The sequence below is a fragment of the Anas acuta genome, chromosome 1 (genome assembly GCF_963932015.1).
Source record: "Anas acuta chromosome 1, bAnaAcu1.1, whole genome shotgun sequence".
In the NCBI taxonomy this organism is placed as follows: Eukaryota; Metazoa; Chordata; class Aves; order Anseriformes; family Anatidae; genus Anas; species Anas acuta.
The window spans coordinates 77,518,605-77,544,282 of NC_088979.1; the positions used below are offsets into that span (position 1 = coordinate 77,518,605).

At 43.0% G+C, this 25,678-nt stretch overlaps 1 protein-coding gene across 1 annotated transcript; it reads right to left on the reverse strand.

Moving 5' to 3' along the window:
- Positions 1 to 260: 260 nt before the first annotated feature.
- GEMIN8 (gem nuclear organelle associated protein 8) lies at positions 261 to 25,541 on the reverse strand. Its single transcript, XM_068683362.1, has 5 exons — positions 25,384 to 25,541; positions 24,594 to 24,645; positions 21,049 to 21,085; positions 17,806 to 18,232; positions 261 to 2,291 (listed from the first exon to the last, which is right to left on the reverse strand). Exons 3-5 carry the CDS (start codon positions 21,049 to 21,051, stop codon positions 2,035 to 2,037), a joined length of 687 nt encoding a protein of 228 aa, XP_068539463.1. The 5' UTR covers positions 21,052 to 21,085; positions 24,594 to 24,645; positions 25,384 to 25,541; the 3' UTR covers positions 261 to 2,034.
- Positions 25,542 to 25,678: the final 137 nt, after the last annotated feature.

Below are 25,678 nucleotides of genomic sequence, written 5' to 3' on the forward strand. Positions count from 1 at the left end.
TAATCTGGGACAGGGTTTTCCCCCAGTGGATGCAACAGCTCTCCCATTCATTTTGTACCATACCACGCGTGAAAGGCATTGCCTGATGTTCCTGTGAAAGTCCTGTCAACACTCTCTGCTTCTCACTGTGTTAAAGCCGCGCTTGCTCTAAGCGCAACCCTCTCTGAACAGATAAAAGAAGGCTCTAGCATATGAAAACTGGAGTGTTGAAGTATGGAAGTTTGTTTAAAAAAAAAAACAACAACAAAACAATTACAATATGTTATTAGGAAAATTTATTTGAAAATTTATTTGGTCAGCAAAGAAGCCCAAACACAATAGTATATTTCTGACAGAACCCACCACAGAACAAGAGTGAAGACGAATGCAGGACTGTAATTCATAACACTATTCCCTCTCCTGTCACACACAAATTTTTCAGATCAATGACATCAGTAACAAGCCTTGGAGATCAGGACTTTAAATTTTCATATCTCTTTACATCTAAAGTGGAGGAGGTAGAACTGAACTGAAAATGCTGATTTGAAAAAACAGACTAACTACTAGTGGAAACAAAGAGATTCCCAACTACACCTCAGACTTGCTTTGGTGTAGCTGGCTGCTGCAGAGGGCACAGCAACTACTGCTGTGTATTACAATTATGCATGCTATAGAGACACCAGACACAACGGGCATGAATTAATTGCAGCTGTGACTTTCTCCATTCAAGAAGGCTCACGAATGTTTGTCAGAATTAAAACAGCACACTGTCTGTCCCTTTGCCCTGGTATGGCAGCACTGCTCAATACGAACTACAGCTCTCCAGCACAATATGATTTGTAGCAGCAGTGCTTCAGAGAAAGTCCTTGGAAGTGTTCAGGGTGCCATTGTCTAAGGGATCACCAGTACTAAGGTGTCTGTCCTGCTCCTCTTGCACAGACGGGCTGCGTGCCTCAGTCTGGCAGGTCAGCTTTAGTGGGGCAAGCACAACTGCAGAAAAGGAGAGAGCGACAGAACTGGAGCCCAACAGCCTGTGCAGATGGGTGAGCACACGCACAGAGGTACATTCTGAATTTGTCTACGTTTATGCCTTGTGCATGTAACACACAGGTGGGCACAGGAGTGCTGAATCCAAAATAAACATGGCCCTCGGGGCTAACACGGCTTCCAGACCTCCGCTCAGAGTACACAGATGTACCCTCAGTCTATCAGTCTGCTACTACGTCTTCTTTCAACCTTCAAGCCAATTAGATGCTTTTTATTAGAATGGCAAAAATCATTGTTGGCTTGGTCCCAAGAATGCTTTGTCCTCCTAAGGATCTCTTATGCTAAACAGATTTCTAACAGGCTGGGCCACACCAGGTTTCTCCCCCACTTTCCCCCACCTCCTTCATTAGAACATTTTCCTATCTAATTTTGCTTTAGAGTTGAAATCCTGCCAGACAAGTATCAGCGTGTAAGAAAAACTTCCTGCTTTATTATAAGTCTTCAAAAAAGAGTTGAAATGGCTGGGCTACAGTAATCTGATATGCTGTGTCTTGGCCAGTGGGCTCCTGGTTCTCAAAAAAAAAAAAAAAGTAAAAATCAAGGAGTACCAGACACAACACTGTTGTGCTGTGTTAAGCTGGATCCCAACGCTACTACATTTAATAAGACTAGACAGTGGGACTACTCAGTTTTTTAAATGGAAAGAGATGACAATTTTTATAGTCTTTTTGTCATTGCTTTTAAGTTTTCCCAGTTCACTAAGTATAGGTATTGTTACATTTCTCACAGTATGGTAAAGGTAGGCTGGAATCAAATGAGTGAAACTGAGTTTAGATAGGTATATTACTAGCCCTTCCTTTTACTAATCAGCAACAGCATGTAGGTAGAATGGACTGTGACCATCACTGATGGTGTAAAAGGAGCACAGGGCAGAAGAACATTGTGCCCTAGTCAGCCTCTACCCCAAAGCCCATCCAAAACCAAAATTTGCAGTTTATTCTTTCAGCAGCACAGCCAGAGGCACCCATCCCTACAGCTCAGTGGCAGGTCAGAGCACAGTCCGGGTACTCACAGCTTGAGGGGAATAATAGGCCAGTATTTGGGCTGTTTTTTGTCACAATTTCTATCAAAGATAAGTTGCATGGCAGTCTCCATCGCAAGGATTTTGGCAGCTTCAGCACCATACAGTTTCTCCATTTCTACCATTCGTCTCTCCCCGGGTCTTTCTGTAGGCGGCTCCACAGAACGCCTCGTGCTTCTGTGAAGGTCTTGATCAGCCTCCACGTACATTTCGTGTTGCTCAGCTTCCAACTGCTGCTGTCTCCCTAGACAAATAAACCACGAGAGATGTAAATTACTGAGTTATCAACCAATCACATTTTATTTTAACGTTTAAAATATTACACATTCACAACTGTGGTGGGTCTAAACAGCCCAGACCCACCCCTTCCAGGGTGCAGCCAACTCCTTGAAGGGAAGAAGAGCCTGGATTTGAACATAAAAAATGTAGAAAACCTCTCTGTTAGTAAAAAAGTGAAAATCAGCATTACTTCACTTCCTCCCTAACATATACATGCCCTGAAAAGAAAAAAAAACACACTGTAAGAGTTGGTTTCCAAAAGTAATTACTTAGCAGCTGAGATAATGAAACAATGCACAGGACAATGCAACTTTAGCTGAACCACAGCCAACAGAAAATGTAATCAGTTACTACTCCTTGAAAATGAGCAAACCCATCTCTCATGCAAGTGTCAGCCATCGAGTGTATCCAATGAAACGCAGCTGTAAGCCGTGTGTTTAGATAAACTGCCCAACCTCAGCCATTTCTCAGGACTTGCAAAGTTCAGAACCGACAGCCTTACTGCCATTGCCTTAAAGACAATGCTAAACAGCCGAGACAGATCCCTGCACCACATTTTTTAAAGAGGATTAAAACACTTCAGAGAGGTGAAACACTTGGACCAATGCATCTTCAAAAATCCTCTTTGGTAAACCCCAGTCTGGGAGGAAGAACTCACTTTTGCATGCCCAAAGATACCTCCACTTTGTGGGAGCTGCTCTGATGGAGCAAATATTGCTGTAGGCAGTTACAACAGCAAAGGGTACACAAGGCTCCCCTCTTATGGGGGACACTTCTACAAGATGAAGATCACCTGGTGAGTGTTGAACTCCTTCACCTACCAATAACAAATGATGGTTCTCTAAATTGCATCATGGAAACAGTACATTAGTAATGCGAGCACTCATTCATTTATTTTTCTTAGAAAAACAGCATCAACAAAAACCAAGAGAGTCACCTGGTCAGGATGCGTTAGTCACATGCAGGACGTGCTTCCCCGTGTTTGGTGCTGCCAGCTCTGCCTCTAAGAGCGAGATTTAGCTTCTACCAAACACACGACATCTGCAAACCCTAACCCAAGCTAAGCACCCTGACATATCTGTGTCAAACATCTGCAGTTCATTCTTACCCTGCAAAGCGCTGCATGGAGCAGCCAGCTGACTGCCTGTCAGCCTTACTAAATGAATTATCCCCCGTACCTCCTGCACAGAAAACAGGTACTTTCAACAGCATGATCAGAAAACCTCAGTTCTGGCATCTGTTTGTCACAGAGGAACTGGGAACAGTTTTGTCCTGCCACTTCAAACCCCAGCCACGGCTTTGTGTTGGTAGGGGAAGGGCAGGAGTGCTTGAGGGGCCGTGAGCAACCTACTCCAGAGGGATGTTTCCCTTTCAGTGATTTTGCTTTAAGGGCACACCCCCAAAGCGTGCTGCACTGCCAGAGCTCAGGAGGAAACATACATTAGAGGTCCACATGTGTTTTTGGAAGGGCCGGATTTATTTGGTGTCAGGCCATTTTAAGCAGAAGGTCTGAATTAAAAGTGCTAACGCTGCTTGCAGAGGGCCCAGCACCAGGAGGACAGCTCAGGCTGCCCAGGTCACCTGCATCCCAAACTTACTGGGACGCCAGGCTGCCCACAACCAGGTAACACGCTTAAGGGACAAACTCGGTGCAGTTTATGCAACTTACACTCAATATTCTTTGACAAAACCCCGGAATCTACGCTGGAAAAACGTCTCCTGTTGCAGGTTACACAGCAAAACTCCGTCAGGGCAATGGGCAAACCTGTATTTGTTGACTCTCTTGAGCCACAAAAACAATTCCTTCTCTACCTCTGCATCGCCCATGGAAACGTGTTACTCATCGGCAGCTGCGTGCTAGAGCCAGCTGCTTCCCCGCCTGCCTATGAGCGCTCTCTGATAGCTCACTGCACACAGTAACACTGAAGAAAAAATTAATTTCTCTGGAGATACGTAATGAATTCTTCTGTTTGGAAATTAAATGGGCTTCTAGCAGAGGCTTTATGATGGATGAGTGGATTGCAGTTTAGCATGCATCCATCTCCGTTTGAAGCATGGAGCAGTTTGCTCACTATCTACCTTTGGTGGGACAGGGGCTCGAAGTCAAACCACTCTGATTTCCAGCCAGCCTGGGCTCTTCCCTTTACCTCAATTTACTTGAACAACAGTACAACCTGTGCTACATGTGCAATTACCTTTTCATCAAAAAGATGACAAGTCCCTGAAAATGGAAACAACAATAAAACAACCGTAAGCTGTTTAAAGCTGTTAATAACCTGCAGCAGCAGCTGGCATTTCTTTGAAGCAAGCGCCAAACATTCACCTATGAATTAGGCAGCGGGGCTTTTATCAGAAAAATAGTTCTCAGCCCGCAGCAACGGAGTCCCCAGCTCATTTTCCAATCTGAGCTCCACACTCCACATTTGTCATTGTGCTGCCAAGCAATAAACGTGAAACAATTTTTACACAATGCTGAGTAGTTCCTCCTTCCACTTCACACAGACTAAAATAAACGTGCTTTCCTTTACAGCGTTCAGCTTCACCTACTGGCAAGCCTCCCCCAGCTGTGGAGCAGCACTTTGTGAACGTTCACAAGGCAGGCGAGGCGGCGCTGGCAGCGTTTAGTTACCGCACAAAGGATAAGCATCACTGGCCAGCTCCTCTTGTCCCTGTGAGTCTCCTCTCTCTTGAAGCTGTTTTCAGAATTAACTTCTTCCTCCTCAGTCCATTTCAGCTGGGAAGCCATCGCGACCTGGCCAGAACCAGGTGAGACCTCCTTCCCCAAATTGCAGTAAGTCATCTTTGTCTTTCAGGACTACCGAGACCTCTGCCCAACTCATGCTGTGTCCTAGGGCATCATCAGTGCTCCCATGCCTTCTGGAAAAAGTTTTTTCTTCCGCTCACTTTTTTGCTGCCTGCTGTGGATACCGACTTTTAATTTCAGGTATATCAGGTGAAAAGAAAGGTGAATGAATATAGACAACCACATCCATCCTCAGAGATTGACAAAAGCAGGATAAATGGTAACTAACTTCTTAGCTGTTCACTGCTTTTGTGGCTTCACGTACACACAAGCATCATCTTTGCATGCTTCCTGCAAAACCGTGACCTAAGCCCTTCAAGTTGTAAGCAATTTTCCCTATAGGCTCCTCAGAAACTCAGAGGTCTCGTTTCTCCTATTTTCCAAAAAGGAGAACGTCACGTTACTTTAAGTTTGAACTCCTTCGCTCTTCTTTGTTTGTCATATCCTTTGAGGAGCTTAAGAAGCAATCAAAATATTTCCTCTCTGGAATTCATCCTTTTCTTATTAAAAGAAAAAAAAATAAAAATAAAAGAAGCCTGTAAACCAAAACCCAAGTAAATTCCCTTACTTGGAGACAAGTCTTTATAGAGGGCAGCCCTCTCCCCAGTTCTCTGGGGGCAATTCCCACAGCCCACCCTGCCCCACGTCAGGACAGTTTCGGCATGAGACCCAGGCCTTGCTTGCCCCGAGCGTCACACGGCCTTGCTGACTTGCAGCTTCTTACTTAGCTAGCACGTTATTCTTCAAGGAATTAGCTCACTTTCCCCGGCCTTGATCTGCTTTTTCCTTTCCGTGATTTCAGACTGACCCATACCCCCTTCACATATTTGCCTGCTTATTTCACGCGATGGATGATTTTGTTACTGCTGTGCGCATATTTTGAGCTCTCTCATCTTGTCTTAAATGCTACCTGAGCTGATCTCGAGCAGCCCACGCCAAGAGTTAAACACGCCACCCGCTTCTACTGATTAAAGCCTCCCAGTTCCCTGTCTTTGAATGCCGCTTCCCACAGGCCTATCTGCTGTGTTAAATTCTGCCCACGCAGGCTTCTCAGAGCAAGATGCCGGCTTCTCCACCTCCCCCAAAAAGCTAACTACCTTTTCCATAAACTTACACGAGCTTGCCTGAAGTGATAACATCAGACCATTTTCTTACGCCTGTACTTACCATGCATACTATGGGGGAAAACCCAAACCTTTACCTGAAGGAATCCCAACAAAACAAGGATTTGAATTTAAGGATTTGTGGAGAGGATATTCCAGGAGGTTAATTTCTACAGAGCTCTGCATTTCCAGAAAGCTGACGTTGCAGTCATTACTCTTTATCGAGCGCAAGGCTTCGCAGGACAGGAGTTGCCATCGGTGGGAGCCTGAGACACGCAAATGATTGCAACTTACCCCTGAGCCTGTAAAGATAAAATATTCTGGGCTCCTGAAAACAGCAGGGTCTTGATTGCTGGAGGGTTACTTTTTAAACACTGGAGCAGCTTACGGAAATTGTGAAAACGCACTGAAAGAAGAGAGTGATGATTTTACAGGAGAATGAACAGCATTGCTTTAGCTGTGGGCTGGCTTAGGGAAAACACTTATGTTTAAACTTCTCATCAAATTTAAAACTTCCTGCTTGCAAAAAGTGTAACAAAAGGATCACACATGACACGAGGTAACTTCTCCCTTATCATTTTTAACAGGAGAAGCCTGATGTTCAAAGAAGTGGAGACAACTAGGTTTTATCTTACAACAGCAGCCTTCTAACTGATGCAGTAAAATCAAGTAACTGGCTTGAAAATACTGTTCTGGAATAAAAGTGACTTTTTGGGGGAGCAAGGCCTCCAGTGATAAGCTCTTGGTCACCAGAACGACAACTGCTGTGAAACAGAACCACCAAAAATGCTGAAGACATTAAAAAACACAAGCATCTATGCTGACATTTTCCATCTGCTAGCTGAGGAGGGAACGAGTTAAAGAAATTGAGTATTTCACCACATATATCTACAAGCAATGCAATATTCTCCAGAAAAAAAAATAAAATGTTCTGTTACAGGCTTTGAAGTAAGAGCAGATGTGATTCCTTGGCAGGCTTGTGGCAGGCTGAAACCATGGCTCCACGGACATTTTTCTCTTCTCAGCAACAAAACTAGCTTGTGCAGCTCCTGCTCCCCTCCTCTTTTAGTTGCATGCTCCAGTTCCCAAGCCCCTCAAGGACACCGGTACAACTGCCTAAGGGGGCATATAATGCAGCCTACAAAAAAGAGTTGTATTTAATCCCGGTACAGTTCAGTGTCTTGGCACCACACGCTGAACTGAAGTGGCAGCAGGAGTGAATGGGCTGGGAGGAAAAAAGACCTAACCTGGCTTGGGCACTGAGAAATATTCACTGGAACTGAAAAGCTTACCGGGAAAAGCAGGAAGTAGGCTAAGGAAAGAGGGTGTGCTCTCCTAGGAAGCTGCAGTGGCTACAGGCTGTCAGAGCGGACAGCAATCACGTTTTGCAAATCTAAAGTACTCTGCTTGACACTGTCCCTTTTACAGTAACAGACTTTCTCTACACATTTTGAAGAGCAAAGATCTGTAGAAAGAGGGCAAAATAGTCAGCAAGTCACTAGATGTTTTCTTTGAAATCCAAGTGAACAGAAAGCCACCAATAAGTTAGCACCAAGGTGTTCTACTTCCAGGTTTGCTACTGAGCGCTGTGCATCGCTCTTGTTAATCATCCACACCATGCCTCGATGTAATTCATCTGTAAAAGCAGCCTGATACTTTCCTATCTGATGGTTGAGAAGAATTAATTATCTCACAGCATTTGGAAATCTGCGGGGTAAGCAACTGGCAGAAAGTTACACAGTTAACCAGAAATTAAGGAGACTGATTTCTGTTTCACAAATGGGATTAGAAACCCAGAGGGTTGTTCTGTGGTTTCCAAAACAAACCTCCAAGCTCCCAGACAGAAACAATACAGGCCTTCACCTTCGTGTTTACCCTAGCAGTGGGCCACAGCGGTTACTGTCCAGCTAAATGACCGGTAACTTGTTTTATTTTCTCCTGTCACCTTCAGCAGTGAGGCACTAAGAGGGGATATTCTTATCCCAACCAGAAAATGAACTGCATCAGAGGCAGCGGGGCCGTACCCGTGTGCCACCCCACAGCATGAAAAAGCCAGAAAGCTGCTGCCCACCGCGCAGAAATGAGCACAGGATCAGGCACTGGCAGCTGCCTCTAGTGAGGATCAAGTACAGCAAGAAGATTAAACGCAGACCAGCTGACTCTGCACTCCCATCCCCCTGAGCAGCCCCAATCTGTCGCTGATGGCAACAACGCTGACGCCAGACAAAGACACCAGCGCGAGAGTAAACAGAAGGATTACTGAAGTCTATATATAACTGCATCCGCGCATACACGCGCCTATAGGGCGCAGCCAGAGGAGACGGAACAAAGAAACGCTCAAAATTAGAAGTGGCTTTGTTAAAAGCCAACCAGAACAACGAGGAAACATATGTTTCACTGCCAGCTTTTACATGTGCCCTGAATAGAAAGTGGGCACACGCATTGGGAAGAAAGTGTTCTGAGATGTACAGAGTGCTAGACGGCTACAGGACACCGCGAGTTTGGTGCTCGCATGGGAAAAAAAATAAATCGTAGCCTGAGTCTTCTACATCAAACTCACGCATTAGAGCTTTAAGTTTCCTTCTTGACTCCAGCCACAGAGTACTTGGCTGAATTCAAGTTTGTTTTATGTTATGCTATGGCATAGCAATAATATACGCAGGGAAATCTTCGATGTTAACAAAAACATTTGAAACACAAAGATTTTTGAAGGCATCCTATGATCATGTCACCAATTTTTTTTGAGAGAAGGCATCGGTGGGCTATAAACTGACCTTTCAGTTACCCAGCAGGTTCACAAGTTAGCGTTGCTGCAGCCATGCAGAATTAGCAATCACTGATCCAGATAAAATTAATCTCAGCAAGTAAACGTGTTTTTTCCATGCTGTTAGGGGGAGGAAAAAAAAAAAAAGACAAGACAAAAAGCCTACAGTGTGCGGCCTGACCAATCATTTTGTAAGAGACATCTGGAAAGAGGGTCAAACTGAAGGAATCTGCAAAGTGTATACATATATAAAACAAAACTTGTAAAAGCAAGGTCTGAGGGGTAACTTTGCAAACTCACTTTTCTTCTAACCTGAGTTTCTTGCTGCTACTATGCTAAAAACGTAACAAATTAGGACTTTAAAGCCATCACAATAGTTTAAGAGCAATACCAAGACACATAAAAAAAACCCACAAACTAAAGGCTTGGTTCTGCTTCTTATCCTGCCTTTCACCTAGCATGATTTCATCATTCGAGCACATTAAATTAGATTTACTTAAATATACAAGGTTAAATCACTACGGATTGTATTAAAACTAGAACAAAAACATTAGGAAAACATGCCAGAGAAAACCTGCAGCTGTGTGCCTTCTGCAGAAGGGGGATGTTTGACACCAGGAACAAATGGAGAGTGCCTTGCTGAAGCCCCCACACTGCCTCCTTTCCAAAAGGCACCATGGCTTTCAGGAGGTTCCCATTAACACTTGGCAAGTGGGAGCTCCGCATCTGTGACTTCAGTGGGCAAACTGAATGTGAAAAAAGCGTTGAAGTGACTTGACGAAGAGAAGATTTCACTGAGGAGAGCCGTGAGACTCTCATGGCTAAGGAGAGCCCATCAAGCCCAAGAGCCTGTCCTCAACAGAGGCCAGCAGCTGCTGCCAAGGGAGGAACGCCAAACAGGGAGTGTAGTTAATGACAGATCACCAGATTTTACCTCCTGAGAAATGGGAAGACCAGAAAAAGCAGATAATTCTCCCTGCACTCCACCAAAGCCAGACAGATGCCCTGCTGACTGCCACCAACGCATCACCCATGATGCCACCCCATGATCTGGACTCTTCTGCAATTTCTCAGGCTCTTTCTCACCATACCAGCAGCCAAAAATCCCAAAGCAACAACAACTGATGAAGCTGAAGGCATGTCTTCCACAGCCCTGCTACTCTCTCAGCACTCTCACCAGAAATTGCAGAGCTCCTAGAAATGAAGGTGTTCGGCAAGGTTTGTGCAGAACGAGATCACAACAGTTTTGGCTCTGTTTTAACTGAATAGCCATACTAAAGTCAAGGTCCAACATGCTCTCTGGAGACCTGCATTCCTCGGCGAAGTTTCCAATTTCTGTGCGAGTTGATTTTTTAGAGCAACAACCACCACTTCAGCAACTACAAGTGAAATTAAACCCAAGAGATTCTTATCCAGCTAAATGCGAACAATAGCAATCATCAGTACAGCACCCATGTTATTTATTTCAGTACAAATATCCAATTAAGATTTATTCTTCATTTTACACTGCTCCCATGATTTCAGCATAGAGCAGAGCAGTGTTTTGACAGCTTGAGACACACGTCCTTGAAATTATCAGGGGAAAGCTCTGATACCTGGATAAACAGGTTTATGTACTTTGGAGGCAAATAATTGTAACACTGCTGAACAGCTGGATCAATTCATGCTGAGCACTTCACATGGCTGCAGCAAAACTCTTTCAGGGTGTGTTGACGTACAAACCTTCCATGTATAACAAGCCAAAATCTGAAAAAGGGACTCTGGACATGAATTCCTGGAGCAGAAGGTGATTCAGATTCCCTGGAACGGGCTTCACAGAAGACCACAGGGCAAGCTGTCAGAGCTGCTCAACCTGCCACTGGGTAGAGCAACAAAGTCCCTTCCACATGGGGGCTTAGGGTACCTCGCCCTTCGGATATGAATTTTTTTCTTGAAGGCATGGTTGGAAAAGAAAGATTATTTTGGATACGATTCTAAATTCCATCTGTTTTGAAAGCTTTCGTGGATCCAGTCCCAAATGACAGGCCTGAGGTCATGATGGAAGCCTGTAAAGGCCACCAAAGTCCGAGACTGGTAGCCTAACAGCCTCCGTCTGTCTCTCTCACTCGATTTTGAGCATGCAAAGAGGTGAGTTTTGAAAAGAGCCAGGCAGAAGGAAGTCTCTGAACTCCTGGTTTCTGTCCATGCAGCACCCATAGTCCCCTCCTGACGATGAACAAGAATTTCATCTGGATGTTTCTGCTAAAACTGACGAAAAGTGAGAGATGTTGAAAAGCAACTGGTGCCTCTGAAGTTTTGGCATGGACAGCACCACATTAACACTGGCAGGACTAAGTCATGACTAAGCAAATCTGCCCAAGAGGTTTCCTTTGAAGCGTAGAGACCAAAAATGTTGAGTGCTTGAGATGTACTGCTGCCATGCTCTGCTGTAGACCGAGCAGATTTTGTGGATAAAGAGCACAGAAAACACACACCACGGTTACATTCATTTCCACCTCGGTCCGTGACAGCACTTTTCACATTCACTCCAGTGCTGTACACCCTGAAACTTTAAAAGCTCACGCTACAGCAACAGCTCCCCAGGCAGACAGATAAAAGGCTGTGTTAGAAAACGTTTAATTCATAGCCTGCGCCACCGCTGTCCTCTTACAGGGCTGCGAGTATCGTGCTGAAGGTTCATTCATTTCAGATTCAATTCAGATTCATTAACACAGAACAGAGTCAGAGCTCTCGCCTAAGTAAAACCATTCAGAGATCCAGAAACGCTGCAGGTGGCACCTTGACAGAACCAGTAATCTGAGCATTTCTGGGGCAACACAGAAGAGCACGAACTGTGGTGACAGACTGCCTGAGAGCAGCGATTAGCACAGAGCGCCTTTTATACCGCTTCTCCCTAGAGCTGTCGGCGTGGTCTCACCTGCTCTTTTCCACAGCAGCTGCAGCTCCTTTCACAGGCCTCCTGCAGGGCCAAAAAAACAAGACCAAGGGAGCCACGCAGCGCAGCTGCGGATGCTAAGGGGACAAGCTGGCAGGCAGAGCTGCCTGCAGAAGATTGCCAGCACCAGCTCCCATACGAGGCAGCCTCCTACGAAAGCAACCATGTATGAGACAGAAAGCCATGGACCTGATTGCACCGTATCCTTCTGAGACCACCAACTATCAAGGGTTATCAACAGCAGGACCAGCACATGGATAGCAAGGGGCAGGGCAGCTGAGGGGAGCTGTGGTCTCTGTCCTTCCTCCCCTACCCTCAAGACCCAATTCCAGCCACGAGGAATTTTACCAGAGCACTGACTTACTCAGAGCAGCAACAATGCCAGGCTACCAGACCCCTCCTCACTGACTCCTGAATAACTTACAGGTAAAATCCCTCTGGGAGAAGGGGAAGTTCAAATCCTGTTCTTGTTCTGTAAAGATGATGTCAGAAGGATGCTTTTTGGTCACAGTACATCTAACTTAAGTACTAAACAAAAGGCCTGGGATGAACAACTCTTCTCAGATCTTACCATTTGTTCTTCTGGCACCTATGGCTTCCACTTACTTCCTCCTGAGGTACAACTCCCTCGTAAGCACGAACAAACTGAACCTCTCAACAAGCCCCGAGGTATGTACCATCTCCCATTTATTAATGGAAACACGTTAGACAGATAGAGATTTTAAAATACACGTTTCCAAAGTTTAATACGTATTTTCATACTAAGACTACTGAAGCATTCATTTCTATCAAATGGAAGAGGAAATGGAGATGGCTGACACCTCCACCTTCCTCTTAAAACGATGCTACCCTGCATCTACACTGAACCAGGTGAGCTGCTTCTCTCCATGCTGCAGACCCAGCAACCCACGGCCTGCTTGGCAGAACCAAGTCCCGTACAGCCACCGGCCGACAGGGCTGGAGGGCTCCAGCCCCAGCCCCATGTGGGGGAGCACAGACACGGTCTGCAGCATCCAAGGTCCAAGGCACAAACGGAGAGCTTTCCACATTTCTCCTTCAGCTGAGGAAAGAACATGCCTCAAAAGCATCTCACAAGCACCATGCATGTTGCAGAGAGCACTCTTATTTCACAGTTTTCTTGGAAACCTCAGCAATGCAGATGATGAAGATAGGTGTAAAAGTTCATGTGATGACCAAGCCAAGGAAGTGGAGCAGACATTTATGAGGTCACCATCCACGCTGCTTTGGCTGTCTCGGGTAGGGGAAAAGCAGGAAAAAAGATGTTGGTCAACAAGAGTAAAAACTAGAGTCCGATGGAGCAAAAGGCAGATGAAGAACGGGGAGAAGCATTTACCAAGAGTGAAAGCAAGAAAGCATGGTGACAAACAACCTGCATTAAAGTCCATATTTTCCAAAGAAGTACAAAGGCTTTAAACAAAACCACAAACTTAATGGTTCTGGTATTATTCGGACAAGTTGAAAAACATGGAAAATTCCACTACTCCCTCTTCACAGGAGAGGCAGTGGCAACTGTCATCTTTCAGAGGAAAAGAAACCCAAGGGGGAAAAAAAAATATCTACCAATCGCAGATTTGAAACAAACATACTCATTCACCATTTCCTTTCAGTTTTTAAAGAAGGTTTTCCCCTGGCATGAAAATTTTAAGTTGAGACAACATTATTTTGGGAACAGCTGGAGGCAATACAAACAGAGGCTTTAATGGAAAAAAAAAGTCATCGCATTAACAATTGACAGACCATTATGCTGCAGTAATGAATTGACATGACAGTACTTTCCTTTGCTTTGCTTTGTCTTTAAATAAAGGACACTGTCTTACTGCCTGTTGACTGCTACAGAATGGTTCCCAATGTACTTGTAATGCTGGATTTGCTCAATTAGAGCAGTCATCTTCTCTTGTATGTAAAAAGGGAACAAAGGAAAACTGCATAAAGACAAACTATGCTTCAAAGGCTAAATTTGGAAGCGCAATAAATAAAGTACATGCAATTAGACAACTTACTGAATTGGTTGGCTTGTGAACCTTCCTTTCTTGGTTTTTGTCCTTTTAGGTCTTGCAAATATGAAAAGACAACTTACTGTATTCAGTCCATTGTATCTTTAATATCTTTAATGCTTGGAGAATTAAGTACACTGTCTAGGTCTGACAGGCGCGGTAACTCAGTGAAATGACTTCATGATTTTCAGCAGCCTTAGTGAAGACCTAAATGCTACCAAAAACATCCCCCAGAAGCACGGAGTACTAGGATTATCAGTTAGATGAAGAACCAGAACAGACTACCCTGACAACAAAACCCCCTAAAAAGTAGATACACCAGGTGATAGTGGTGGCATATGAAGGTAAACAACTAAAGTGGAAAGAAATTAAAACTGCCTGGAAGGGGCTTTAACCAAACATACAGCACATCTAGAATACAGGATAAATTTGTAGAGCATTAAAAAGTCTGAGCTCATACAGCCTCAGCAAAACTCTGCTCACAGTAAATTTGGGGCTTTCCAGGAACACATAACTCGATTGCACCACATTATATAAAAGCCATGAAGATTTGATATGATTTTCAAGGCAAAAAAAGAAAAAAAACAAGAGGTTGTTTGTGAATAACCATACCCATAAGTTGTTAAATCATGCAGCAAGACTCAAGAGTCTGCCAGTTTCGAAGGCTTTACTGTGCAAGTCAGCCAGCCAATGACTGCAAATGCCCACTTGTGAAAACAACAAAAAAACCTGCTAAATATGCACACTCCTAAATTCTCCAAGTTTGCAGCAGGTCCTGAAAAATGAAATAAACCTGAAGTTCTCCTTCTTGGCTAGTCTGACGTGATGGCTTTCTTCTCTTTGAAACTTTTCTTTTTGCCATTAGTGTTAAGGCTTGCATTTCACCATTCAGACACACATGCCTTTCCCACCTACACCTCAGGCCTTCTTAAGTCTTCTAAACAAAGTTTGCAAGATACTGTCCTCTGATGTCTGTGACCACTCTGTTACCTCCAGCAGACTCTGGAATTGAGCAGGCACTGGAAGTGAGCATCTGACATCAGCTAGGATTAATTTTAATCCATTCGATTACTCTTCTACACACTGCTGAGATATGGACCGTGTGTGAGAACCAGCTGCATCTAACTTGGTATGTCAAAGCTCTCGTCACACATATGAGAAAATTTCCTAATTTTGCAGGGCTTGCAAAACATCAGACCAGTGGCAGTTATCCTTCACAAAGCCAAATCAATCTTCCACCCTTTTTACCAGTATCCTCATCCTTATGTGCCCAAACCCCCTTTCTATTTGTCCCATTGCTCTTGTTTTCACGTCTCACACTTTAGTGAGCTTCCCATATGTATATATTAACTCACGCATGGCACTCATTTCAAAAGAAGAGCAAGCCAGGTGTCTACTCCCAAGTGCATGCCAAGGTGCAGGAGTCAAAGGCTATGAACTCCACCTGAAGTCCCTTATTTATACTGGGGAAAGAGAACTTGAGACACAGCCTTCCCCTAATGCTCCCTAACAGCTGCCTTACACTCCACCTGATCAGCAGGGTCACTCCTGGTATTCTCCTTTGACGTGCCCAGTAAAACTCTCACCTCCTTACCGATGGCTCTCCCGGAGATGGACACCTACATTTCAGGTATTACTGAGCTTCCTAGCACTCAAGCTTCTCTGCAGATCTGCTCCTGAAGTGCTGGGACTGCCCAAGACATACAGATCGGGAACAAAATGAAAAGCTATCAGAGGGGAATTAAGTAACTGTGGGTTTCTCTTGTGTATTTGCATTATCTCAATTGTCTTGAGCATCAATACAGAACTATAATGGTTCTTCAGCACAGTACAAAAGATAGAACATGATAGTGTCATTATGGATTGCAGCTTAATGAATCCCTAAATTTGATTTTGTTCAGAGAAGGCATCCAAGAAAACGAGCAACGCTACCTCATAGAGTGATGCTGCCTTGAACAGTCTCTGTACCAGCTCATTTCCATACCATGAGGGAAATGATGATTTCCCTCTCTGCCTGCTGCTTACGTTATTTGACAAACTTCAACAGAATTAAAAATGCATTTTATTTTCATTTTTCCTTCCCCCCCACCATGCAAGAAAAAATTATTTTTGAACAAGCTCATACTGTACTTTTAATTACTCATGAAATTAGCATTTGGATAGCACCAGTCACCCAAGAGTTCTGTAGCACTTCTATATTTCCATTAAATGCAGTACTTGTTTACTTTTTTTAGGCTTTGAAGAATTAGACAGTTATTGTCCTCACTTTATCATACCATAAAGAAACTTCAAATTATAAAGAAACTGAGGCATGCAGCAGGTAAAGGCCAGATCCCACTCAACTTTGGACAAAGATCTGGAATAGTGTCACTGAAGAGAATGAAGGCACACTTACTCAGAACTAGGCTACTATAAGGAACAGCGCAGAAACCTCATTATCCCAAAAGGCTCCAAGTGCCTCTGGCAGATGAACAGAAGCAAAACCTGTACTCGGAGTCAAAAAGCTCTTCCTGATTCACTTGCTCATCATAAAGGACCAAATCATATTTTTAGCAGGAGCAGCAAGTGAGGGTCAGGAAGGGATTAAATAGCTCTGCCGAGGTCATACGGGATATTTGGGACAAAGAGCATGTGAGCCCAGATTTCCCAATTTCCAGGACACCTCTTCAATCACTCACATACCTTCAAACACCATTATCATAATGATAAAATAAATTCAAGGAAAGTGCACTGCATCTCTAGCGTTAGCTGAGCATCTTCAGTTATCCCGTGCCTCACCAACGGAACATTGCAGCAGTGGCACGGGGTTCTCTGTTGTAAAGCACGATGCAAAAGGTTTGGCATGTCACGCACTGTCACTGAGCTCCTGAGCTCACATTCCTCTGCTGAATGGAGAAATGGTGCATCACACTGATAGCAAGCAGGAAGCGAAAGCTGAGGTGTCTCAGCTCACTGGATACTCTCTGATCAAAGACCTTAGATTAACACGATTTTTTTCCCTCTCCCACCCAATCATTGCCTTTCTTACTCATATTTTTAGAACTTTTCCCTCTTTTGCTGCACAAAGAAAGGTCTATTAAACATTCATTTGGGCTATTTTCTATTTCAACATAGTACTTTTTTAAAACAGATCATAAATTTGCCTGCTACATTTATTATGCAGTAAGCTACCAATAAATATATTCCTTCATTTTTTTTTTTAAAAGGGATTTCACAGGTAGAGGAAAAAAAAAGATGATCAATACCTCTGAGGATCATGACCTGAGAAATATATTAAGTCTTTGGCTTATATTCCTTGCTTAACAACTTGGCTCCAGATCAAGATGAAAATAGACACTTGTATAGTACAGAATGAAGAGTACCTTAGGGATGCAGGGGGAGAAGAGAAAAGTCTTGAAATTTTACTGCTGGGTTAGCCAAAAAAAGAACAAACAAAATGGCTGCTCCATATTATAAACTAGATTGAGGTTCACCCTAGGGCTTAGTGATGTAATGAAGCACTTCCTCTGGGTTCCCCTCTCAGACGTATAGCACGTTAACTAGATTTAACCTTAAAAATTCTGGAGGTTTTCCTTCGGAACTGAAGATGAGTATTGTCTTCTAGACAAACATGTTATGACTGCAAAGAGAATAATGTTCTCTCTTACAGATAAAACCTTCAAACATTTTCTTAGACTTATTTCTAACAAATAGCACTTAGCTGCACCATCAGTCTTGCCTGTTTCAATCTGTTTGGCTTGTTCACTTGCAGTGCCTGTTTCTGTGCATTGTTACAAAACCCAGGAACTCTGAAGCCACCCAGCACTCAACATTACGGCCACCAAACACCAGAATATACACTCAACAAGCACAGACTTACGCAGCTCTTCCCGATGTCTCTCTGTCTGGGCAAAAAACTGGCGAAGCTCCTCCGTGATCTCCATGTTACTCAGGTCATACTCTATCTCCCCTTCAGACTCAGAGTCCTCCTCCATTTCAGAGTCCCTGTCAGCATCCTCCCTTTCTGGGTGGGCATCTGCGTACTGCTGAGCTGTGCCATGGTGCTGAGCTCTGCCATGAGGCTTATAGCTGGAAAAATAGTCGTGGGTATGCGGGGAGTCGTTCCCATCCCAATCTGAGTAGCGGCTGCTTGGAGAAGCTGGAGAAGGAGGCCATGGTAGGTAGTAGAAGGACTCCATGGCTTTCCTGTAGGCTTTCTGGTGCCTACGCATCCAGCGCATGGCTAAGTCGTAGTGCTTCCAGTACCTGGCGTACACTTGCTGGTAATACCATGGCTCCTTTTCCTCCTGCATCCACACAGGAAGGGAGACACACAGACACAAAAAAGGAAAACAAACAATAATGGAGAGAAGAGAAACTGCAAAAGCAAGCCCTAAGTTTGCATTTTAATCATCGGTCATTTTTTTAATACAAAAAAAAAGCCACACATATATAGCTAATAGAAAAGGAGAAGTATTACCACAGAACCAGTGCAATACACTTTCTTATTTTTATAAGAGATTTTTTTTAAATCATCACATCTACCAGTGAAAAATCAGCAACAGAGAAGCTGTACCATGCAGGAGGTTCCCCCCTCCCAAAGTGTTTGTACTGCTGTGGTGGAAGCGGGTTCTTTTTAGGGAAAATGCTGTGTAGGTATATTCCACATCTCCTTTCACCCTTCCCTGAGTTGTAAGAACCGAATCATTCCAAGGTGTATGTATTACAACCTACACCTGATTCCCAAATCCGCAGACAGAAAACACAAGAGATTAAAATTCCTCCATATTAAACAAAGGCATTCATTTTATCCAGTAACATATTTCCTCCATCTGCCTGCCAAAATAAGTTTCTCAGAAAAGGTCAGATGGCAATTCAGCCAAGTTCATATATCCATCGTGGCCTTGATCAAAAACAAGACTGCATTTAGCCAACTGCCAGCTGCCAGTAAATCTCCCTTTTGTACTCATCAGCAACCAACATATGAAAAGGGGTAACAAAGTACCACTGATAAAGTGCCTGGAAAAAAATAGTTCTATAGAGTGAAACATATTGCAACACACCTTCTCCTGTCTTCCAGCTAATCTGAGTTTTCCTGAAAAAACATGGTTTTACTCTGTTCATATTTCATCGGCAGCTAAAAAGCCCCACAGTCCTTCTAGCCTTAAGCTCCCTTCATACAGGCCATTTCACCTCCCTCGTCATCCTACTGTCAAAATGAGGAGATAATAGAGGCTATTAAAAGAAGACTATATAATAACCCAGCATCTAGAACAAGTAAAACAAACTACATTCTGCCCCACCCCCGATTTAATTTCCATACAAAATCTTTTTTTCTGGGCAAAACTGAATGCCTGTTAAATCAAGAGAATTTTAATTAAACCATGTCTTGGCAAATGCTCAACCTATGGCAAGATTAGCAGAGGTTTTCAGAAATGAATGTGACATTTACAGCCCTTTATTAATGTTTTTTTCTTTTTTTAAAAAGACATACAAGAAAGAAAATTTTCTTTAAATCTCTTTTCTTGATCTGCACTGACACAATTCCACAGCCTTAAAAGAGTTACCTTCTGGGAAAAAAAATCCCCAACAAAACAGAAACAAACAAACAAACAGAACCCCAAAGAACTACTTTGCATTTAATGCTAACAATACAAAGCAAGGTTAATTTCATTTATTTATTTGTTTTCATTTTCTGGTTCTCAGGCGATAATGTAAATGCTAGTCAACTTGGAGAAATAATTATTAGTACAAGAAAAACCCCACCAAAATGACCAATAACCTGCTATGTTTCCCTTCTTTCTTCCCTCTCCTTCAAAGTCAAGCTCATTACTCCACTAGAGGTCCATCAATGCTGTCTTTTTAGGTCATTGGTAAGTGCTTTCAAGAACAAAAGATCCCCTGCTAAGAGAATCCATAAAGAAAAAAAAAAAAAACACAATAAAATAAACTTGCATTCCTTAGTAACTTCTGGTCAAAAATTGCACCCTATTTGTGAAGGGATAGAGGGTTCAGCTATCAGACTGAAAAGCCCAGACAAATGATCTTCTCGGAAAGCAGCAATTCATGGATGTGAAATTTCATAACTCTGGTTCTCCTCTTGGTCTAACATTGCTCTGCTGCAATGCCTTCATTTCAGAAGATTTATTCCTAAAACGAGTGGGTGCAACAGAAGCATCTGCCTTCCATATGGAATTTCTTCACTCTTAATCATCCAATGACCTAAAAGCTAGATATACAATTTAAAAAAATATGTATTTATTGTTCTTATTTTGCTTAAGAATGTCACACTGACTCCTCATCCTTCAACAGCCAGATGAGAACATTCTGTTGTCCAGTCTGATAGATTCACAGGTTACTTTCAGAACATTTTATTTTGTACACTACTTTAAAACAAAAACAAAAAAAAAACAGTTTTTAAACATTGTAGATCTCTCCTTCTGTCAAGCTGCATATTCTATATAATTCCAAAGATGACAATATATTCTTTTAAAGCTCAAAAATTATCTCCAGTTCTTAAACGTTTCTAAAAAGGCCCTTGGTGACTTTACTGAGAGCTCTGGAATCCAGCTGGCTGACTAGCTCCAGTTGTTAATTTAGGGGAAAGGAAGACAAAAAGCCAGTTCATGTAGACAGAACTGTGATGTTGATGCCTGTCCAAATACTTTTTGTGGCTTTTTTTTTGTTGAAAGTGACCCTTAAAAAAAACCCTTTTACATTTGAATTTTAAAAATCCATCTGTTAAAAAAGAAACTACAGAAATGTTTTACAGTGGGGTGGAAAAGGGAAAGGAACACTTCAAAGTCCAACTTAGGTCTATGTCTGTGCTTTTTCAGCTGCAGAATAAATGGAAATAAGAGATTTCCTCAAGCAAACAAAAGCTATAAATCTAAGGCAAATGATCAGAGTCTTCTGTTATTTTCCTGTTACGTCTCTGGAGTCTTTCTTACGAGGAGTAGACAAATCGCTCGCTGTTGTAATCTGAATTCTATTTCAAAGCAATTTAGGTACTTTCATATCTAATTTTTACATGTCTGTATTGACTGTTCAATAGAAGTGTTTATATGCATTTTATATATAAAACATGACTAAGCTATCATACAGACACCCATAGACTGCTTACCATCTCTCGTGGAATTTGTTCTGGTGCTCAAAGTGAACTAGAAAAGAAAATAGCAGTTTTTTAATTCATAGAAGCATGCATGGTCACAAGTACTGAATATATTTTTGTTAAACTTGAGTCTGGCCTATAGCTATTAAATGTCTCTTCTCTGTTGTGGCTAGCCAAAGTCTCTTATTCATAGTTTTTTATTAGCCAGTTAAAAAAAACCAACAACATTCCTTAGAAAGCCCTCCCCAGAATAGGGGAGCCTAATACCACAACACAGCCTAAATGCTGGGACTGAATGCTTTTATTTTTTTTATTAAACCTTTATTTTCTAAATTAAATGCAAAACAAACAAACAAGCAAACAAAAGCTTAAATGAAACACAGCGTTCTTGCTTTTTAGCAGCATTTGCACGGGGACATCTGTAGAAATAGCAGTTACCACAGAACGCTTAAACCCATCTTAACTCTACTTAAGTACTACATTTTCTGATAACTTATGGTGCACTTATAACTGCATATAATCCTTTCTTTCACTTTCTTTTTCTTCAGACACCTGATGATGCCTTACATAAAGGAAACAAACCAATTCAGGTTGCAATCACATTTTCAAATGTGAGGAAAAAATGAAAGGAATAGGGCCAATTGGCAGAAGAAAGAAAAGCGAGGGTAAGGGGAGGATGGGAAAAATCAAGGGCATGACCAAGATTTCTGTAACCACTAGGCAGGATTTGTAATAATCATAATTTTCAATGTGATTTGCCAGCATGAATCACTGAGAAATATTCCAAATCACCTCGCTACCTGAAAATCGTTTTATTACATTAGCTGCTTCATCCACATTTCTCCCAGTACTGTTACCCACAACTCGAAATTGATGTTATGTGAGTGCCTGTGAAAAGTAACGGACCCGGCAGACTAAACCATCACTGCCACCCCTAAGACATGGGCTTACTTACAACTGTTGCAGATTTATACCTGCATAAAACTAGAATTTTTCAAAATGCATGTGAATACAGGACATAGACCACTTGTGCTGTCTCACATTTAATGCTCCTGTTGAAACAGCAACTTTTTGCCTCTTAAGACAAGCTATACTGAACGAAAGGAGAATGAGGATGAGCTATATTGAAAAAAATTTTAAATCATGAAGCTACTACAAAGACAGATTATTGTCCTTTGCATAGTACACACCAAGCTCAAACCCATAAACCCTCGGTTACACTGACAAGAAACCCCACATACATGAGCAGTCCCATTGCGATCAATGGAACGACTGATACAAGAAAAGGATTGAGGCATTAGGCAACCAAAGTGTGTAAATTCATGGTATTCCCTCCTGCCTGCTTGGAAGAGGAAGAATAGAACCCAGAGTTGAGATCGCTGCAAAACCCTGCAGTGACTTGTAACTCAAAACCTGCACCTACATATAAGCTTCGTGGGCTGTCCCTCTTTGTTCATCTCAAACACCTCATTTCCCGTGCTACCTAACTCTCTTCAAAACTTTTAGCTCTACTCTCATGACTTACATGTGTACCTTCTGTCCCTTTTCCATACACATCTGGACATTGTCAAGGTCACCATAAATGTCTTTTCCTCACACTTGACATCTGAAACCCGTGATAGCCAATTCTCCCATTTTCTACTTCAGAAAAAATAGGTATGCGTTCACAATCACTCTATTTCCTCCTATATTGCAAAAAGATTCTTTGAACTAGCTTCAGAATAAATAAAAATCAGGTTCAGAGGTTAACGTAAATACACTTTTTAAAGCAGTAAGTGGTGAAGTGTGATACATTACTTTTAATACGTATCTTGTACATACGCTCTCTGAAGGGGAAGGTGGAAAGAGGGAAAAACCTTGGTGAAATTATTTGACTCTGTTAGTTTACCAAATACGAAAAGCCTGCTTTGCCAAACACAGAAACTTTACTTTTTTTCATAAATTATTTATGAAGCATGACTAGAAATATAAAACAGTGTAACAGTGCTGCAAGCTGCAACTCTAAATTAAAGAATGAGTTTGTTTTCAGCTGAATTAGTTTTTGAAAAGAAACTACATAAGATACGAAATATGACAAGCAGAAAATAAATGTGATAGCTCTACTTCTGTAATTCATACGTTTAAAAATAAAATATGAAAGCAACTACACATATGAAACTTGTCAGCAAATGTATAGTTTAAAATGATGAAGATATCTGTTTGTCTATACTGATTATTAATGATGAAAAAGTTTTTTGATAAATTTTATTACTTCCTTTTCTCAGTTTTGGAATATTTCCCCGCTGATAATTAAATGCGGATGTATTGTCTTTAATCAAAACATGCCTGTCCTCTTCAGGGAAGTATGCATTAATGGAAGTAAATATATCTGATCAAAGCAATATCAGCATTCAATTTGATTGGAGTTAACAGAAGTTGAGAGAGTCGTATTGTGAGACTTGGTAATACAATACATACGATGGGAGCAAAGCCATCTTCTGGTGTGTTGGATATAGTGCTGCCACATGGCTGCCATATTGCTAGCTACAGGTACAGCTCAAAAAGACCTATGAATGCGGGACTGAAGAGGTTTTGACTTTACGCAGAACACTGATGAGCAGAAAATTAATTAAACTGTTCCACGGTATTGAAATAAGAATATAAGATATTATTAAAGAAAGGTGAGCTTTCGATAAATTCAACATGAAGACTTCAAAAAATATATACATAAAGCTTTCCTGAAAAAGAAAGCTTTGTTTACATCAGAAGTGCCCAAAACAACAGATACACAGCAGATCACATCTTGTGCCCCCTGCCGCTTGTGTCTCTGTTCCTTCAGACTGTGAGAAATGCCTTCTTCAATCAGACCAGAGATCTCCCTAACTCAGTAGCTAGTTTCTGGCAATAGGTAGTAAGAGATACTCAGAAGAACAGAGAATGTGCACAGGAAGTACTTTTCCAGCTACATTTATCCATTTAGCATGATTTCTGAAAGTAGTGGTTCAGATACTTTTTAAGCTCCCAAATGGTTTTGGTATTTAAAGCCAAGATGTCAATTCTCTGAACCCATGTTTCCATGACATCCTGTGGCTGTAATTTTCATAATTTAATGTGTTAAACATCAATCTGTGCATCAAACTCACTGACTTCAAACTCTTGGAAAATATTCCATGAGTTCAGTAAGAAAAGCAAGCCATCTAACAATACCAGTAGTGTGCATCTTTCCACAAACACCTACTTCATTTTTTATTTCTAATGGTTACTCCTAGTGCAGAATTACCACCAGAAGGGGAACTGTCTGAACAGTGTTTTGGTGCTGTGCTTCAGATTAATACTGTGCATCGCTGGTGTATGATGTTAACTTCAATACCAAAGTGCCCTAGTTACAGTCATAAAAACATAAGTCTGTGATTGGTAAGACAGTTGGCTGTACAAATATTTCCCTCAAAACCAGTAAAAATTCCCAACAGCTTCCACTGAATTCTTGTTTGTGAATGGCCGTAAACACAAGATCGGTCTGGCACTCAGGATTCAATCATAGCTCAGGCAGGAAAGGCAGCTGAGCTGTGAAGACCTACCAATCACTAGGATGTCTTCACACCAATGTCCTTACACCAGCAGTGATATTTCCTGCAAACAGAAGGGAAACAAACTACACGTAAGGCAAAATTATGTTCACTGCAAGGGCTATTGCTGTTTAAACACTACACCTGTAATTGAGGCATGCTGATCAAACTTTAGGGTATATATTATGACACTTTTTACCCAAGAGAGTAATCCTATGCTGTCTCCTAAAAGATGGTAAATATTCTTAGAGACCCAAGACACAAACCCTGAAGTTATTTGGGCAGAGTAAGAGGTCGAGCGAAGTGCTAGAGGCCGTGCAATAGCCACTAGTGCCAGTTGGCTTTTGTTTCACATGACTTTGCCAGCTCAGCGGGTGAAACCTTACAGCTTTTAAACGCAAACCCCATGTCCTGCTCTCACACACGAGGGGCCCAAGCTCAGCCTTTCAGCGTCACCCCCTCCCCAAAGCCCGGCCGAGAGCAGCCCCGGCCCTGCCACACGAGGGGGCCGAGGGGCTGCCAGGGCGCGGCGCCCACCCCGCCGGCCTGAGGCCGACATTTTGCGGAGGCAAGGAGGGGAAAAGCCCCGACCCCGCACGGCGATCCGGGTGCAATGAACACCCTTCGCCCGCCCCCCACGAGGCACCCAAGCCCTGAAAGCAAACCTAATTCCCTCCCGACCTTCTCGCTCCCCCCCTAACGCCACCGCTCTCCCCCAGCCCGTCCCTCCCGCGGCAGCCCCGGCGCGGGGGCGAGGCTTCGGCCGCAGCCTGCGCAGCAGCACCGCCATCCCCGCACCCACCCGGGCACCCCGGGGGTCCGGCGGCGAGGGGAGCCCTAAGGGAGCCGCCTCCGGTGCCTCCTTGCTCCCTTCTGGGGCGATGGAAGCCAAGGGCGGCGCGGCGCGGCCAGCAGAGCTTCCTGCGGAGGCTTCCGCTCGGCCCCTCGCCGGGGCCGCGGCGCCATCTCGTGGGGCCGCCGGGAGTCGCCCTGCGGGATGGGGTCGTCCCCGTGCAGCCCCCTGCCCTCGTCCTTTTAAAAAATGTGGCTTTTTACATGAGAAGATAGTGATAGGACATGATGGAATGGTTTTTAAC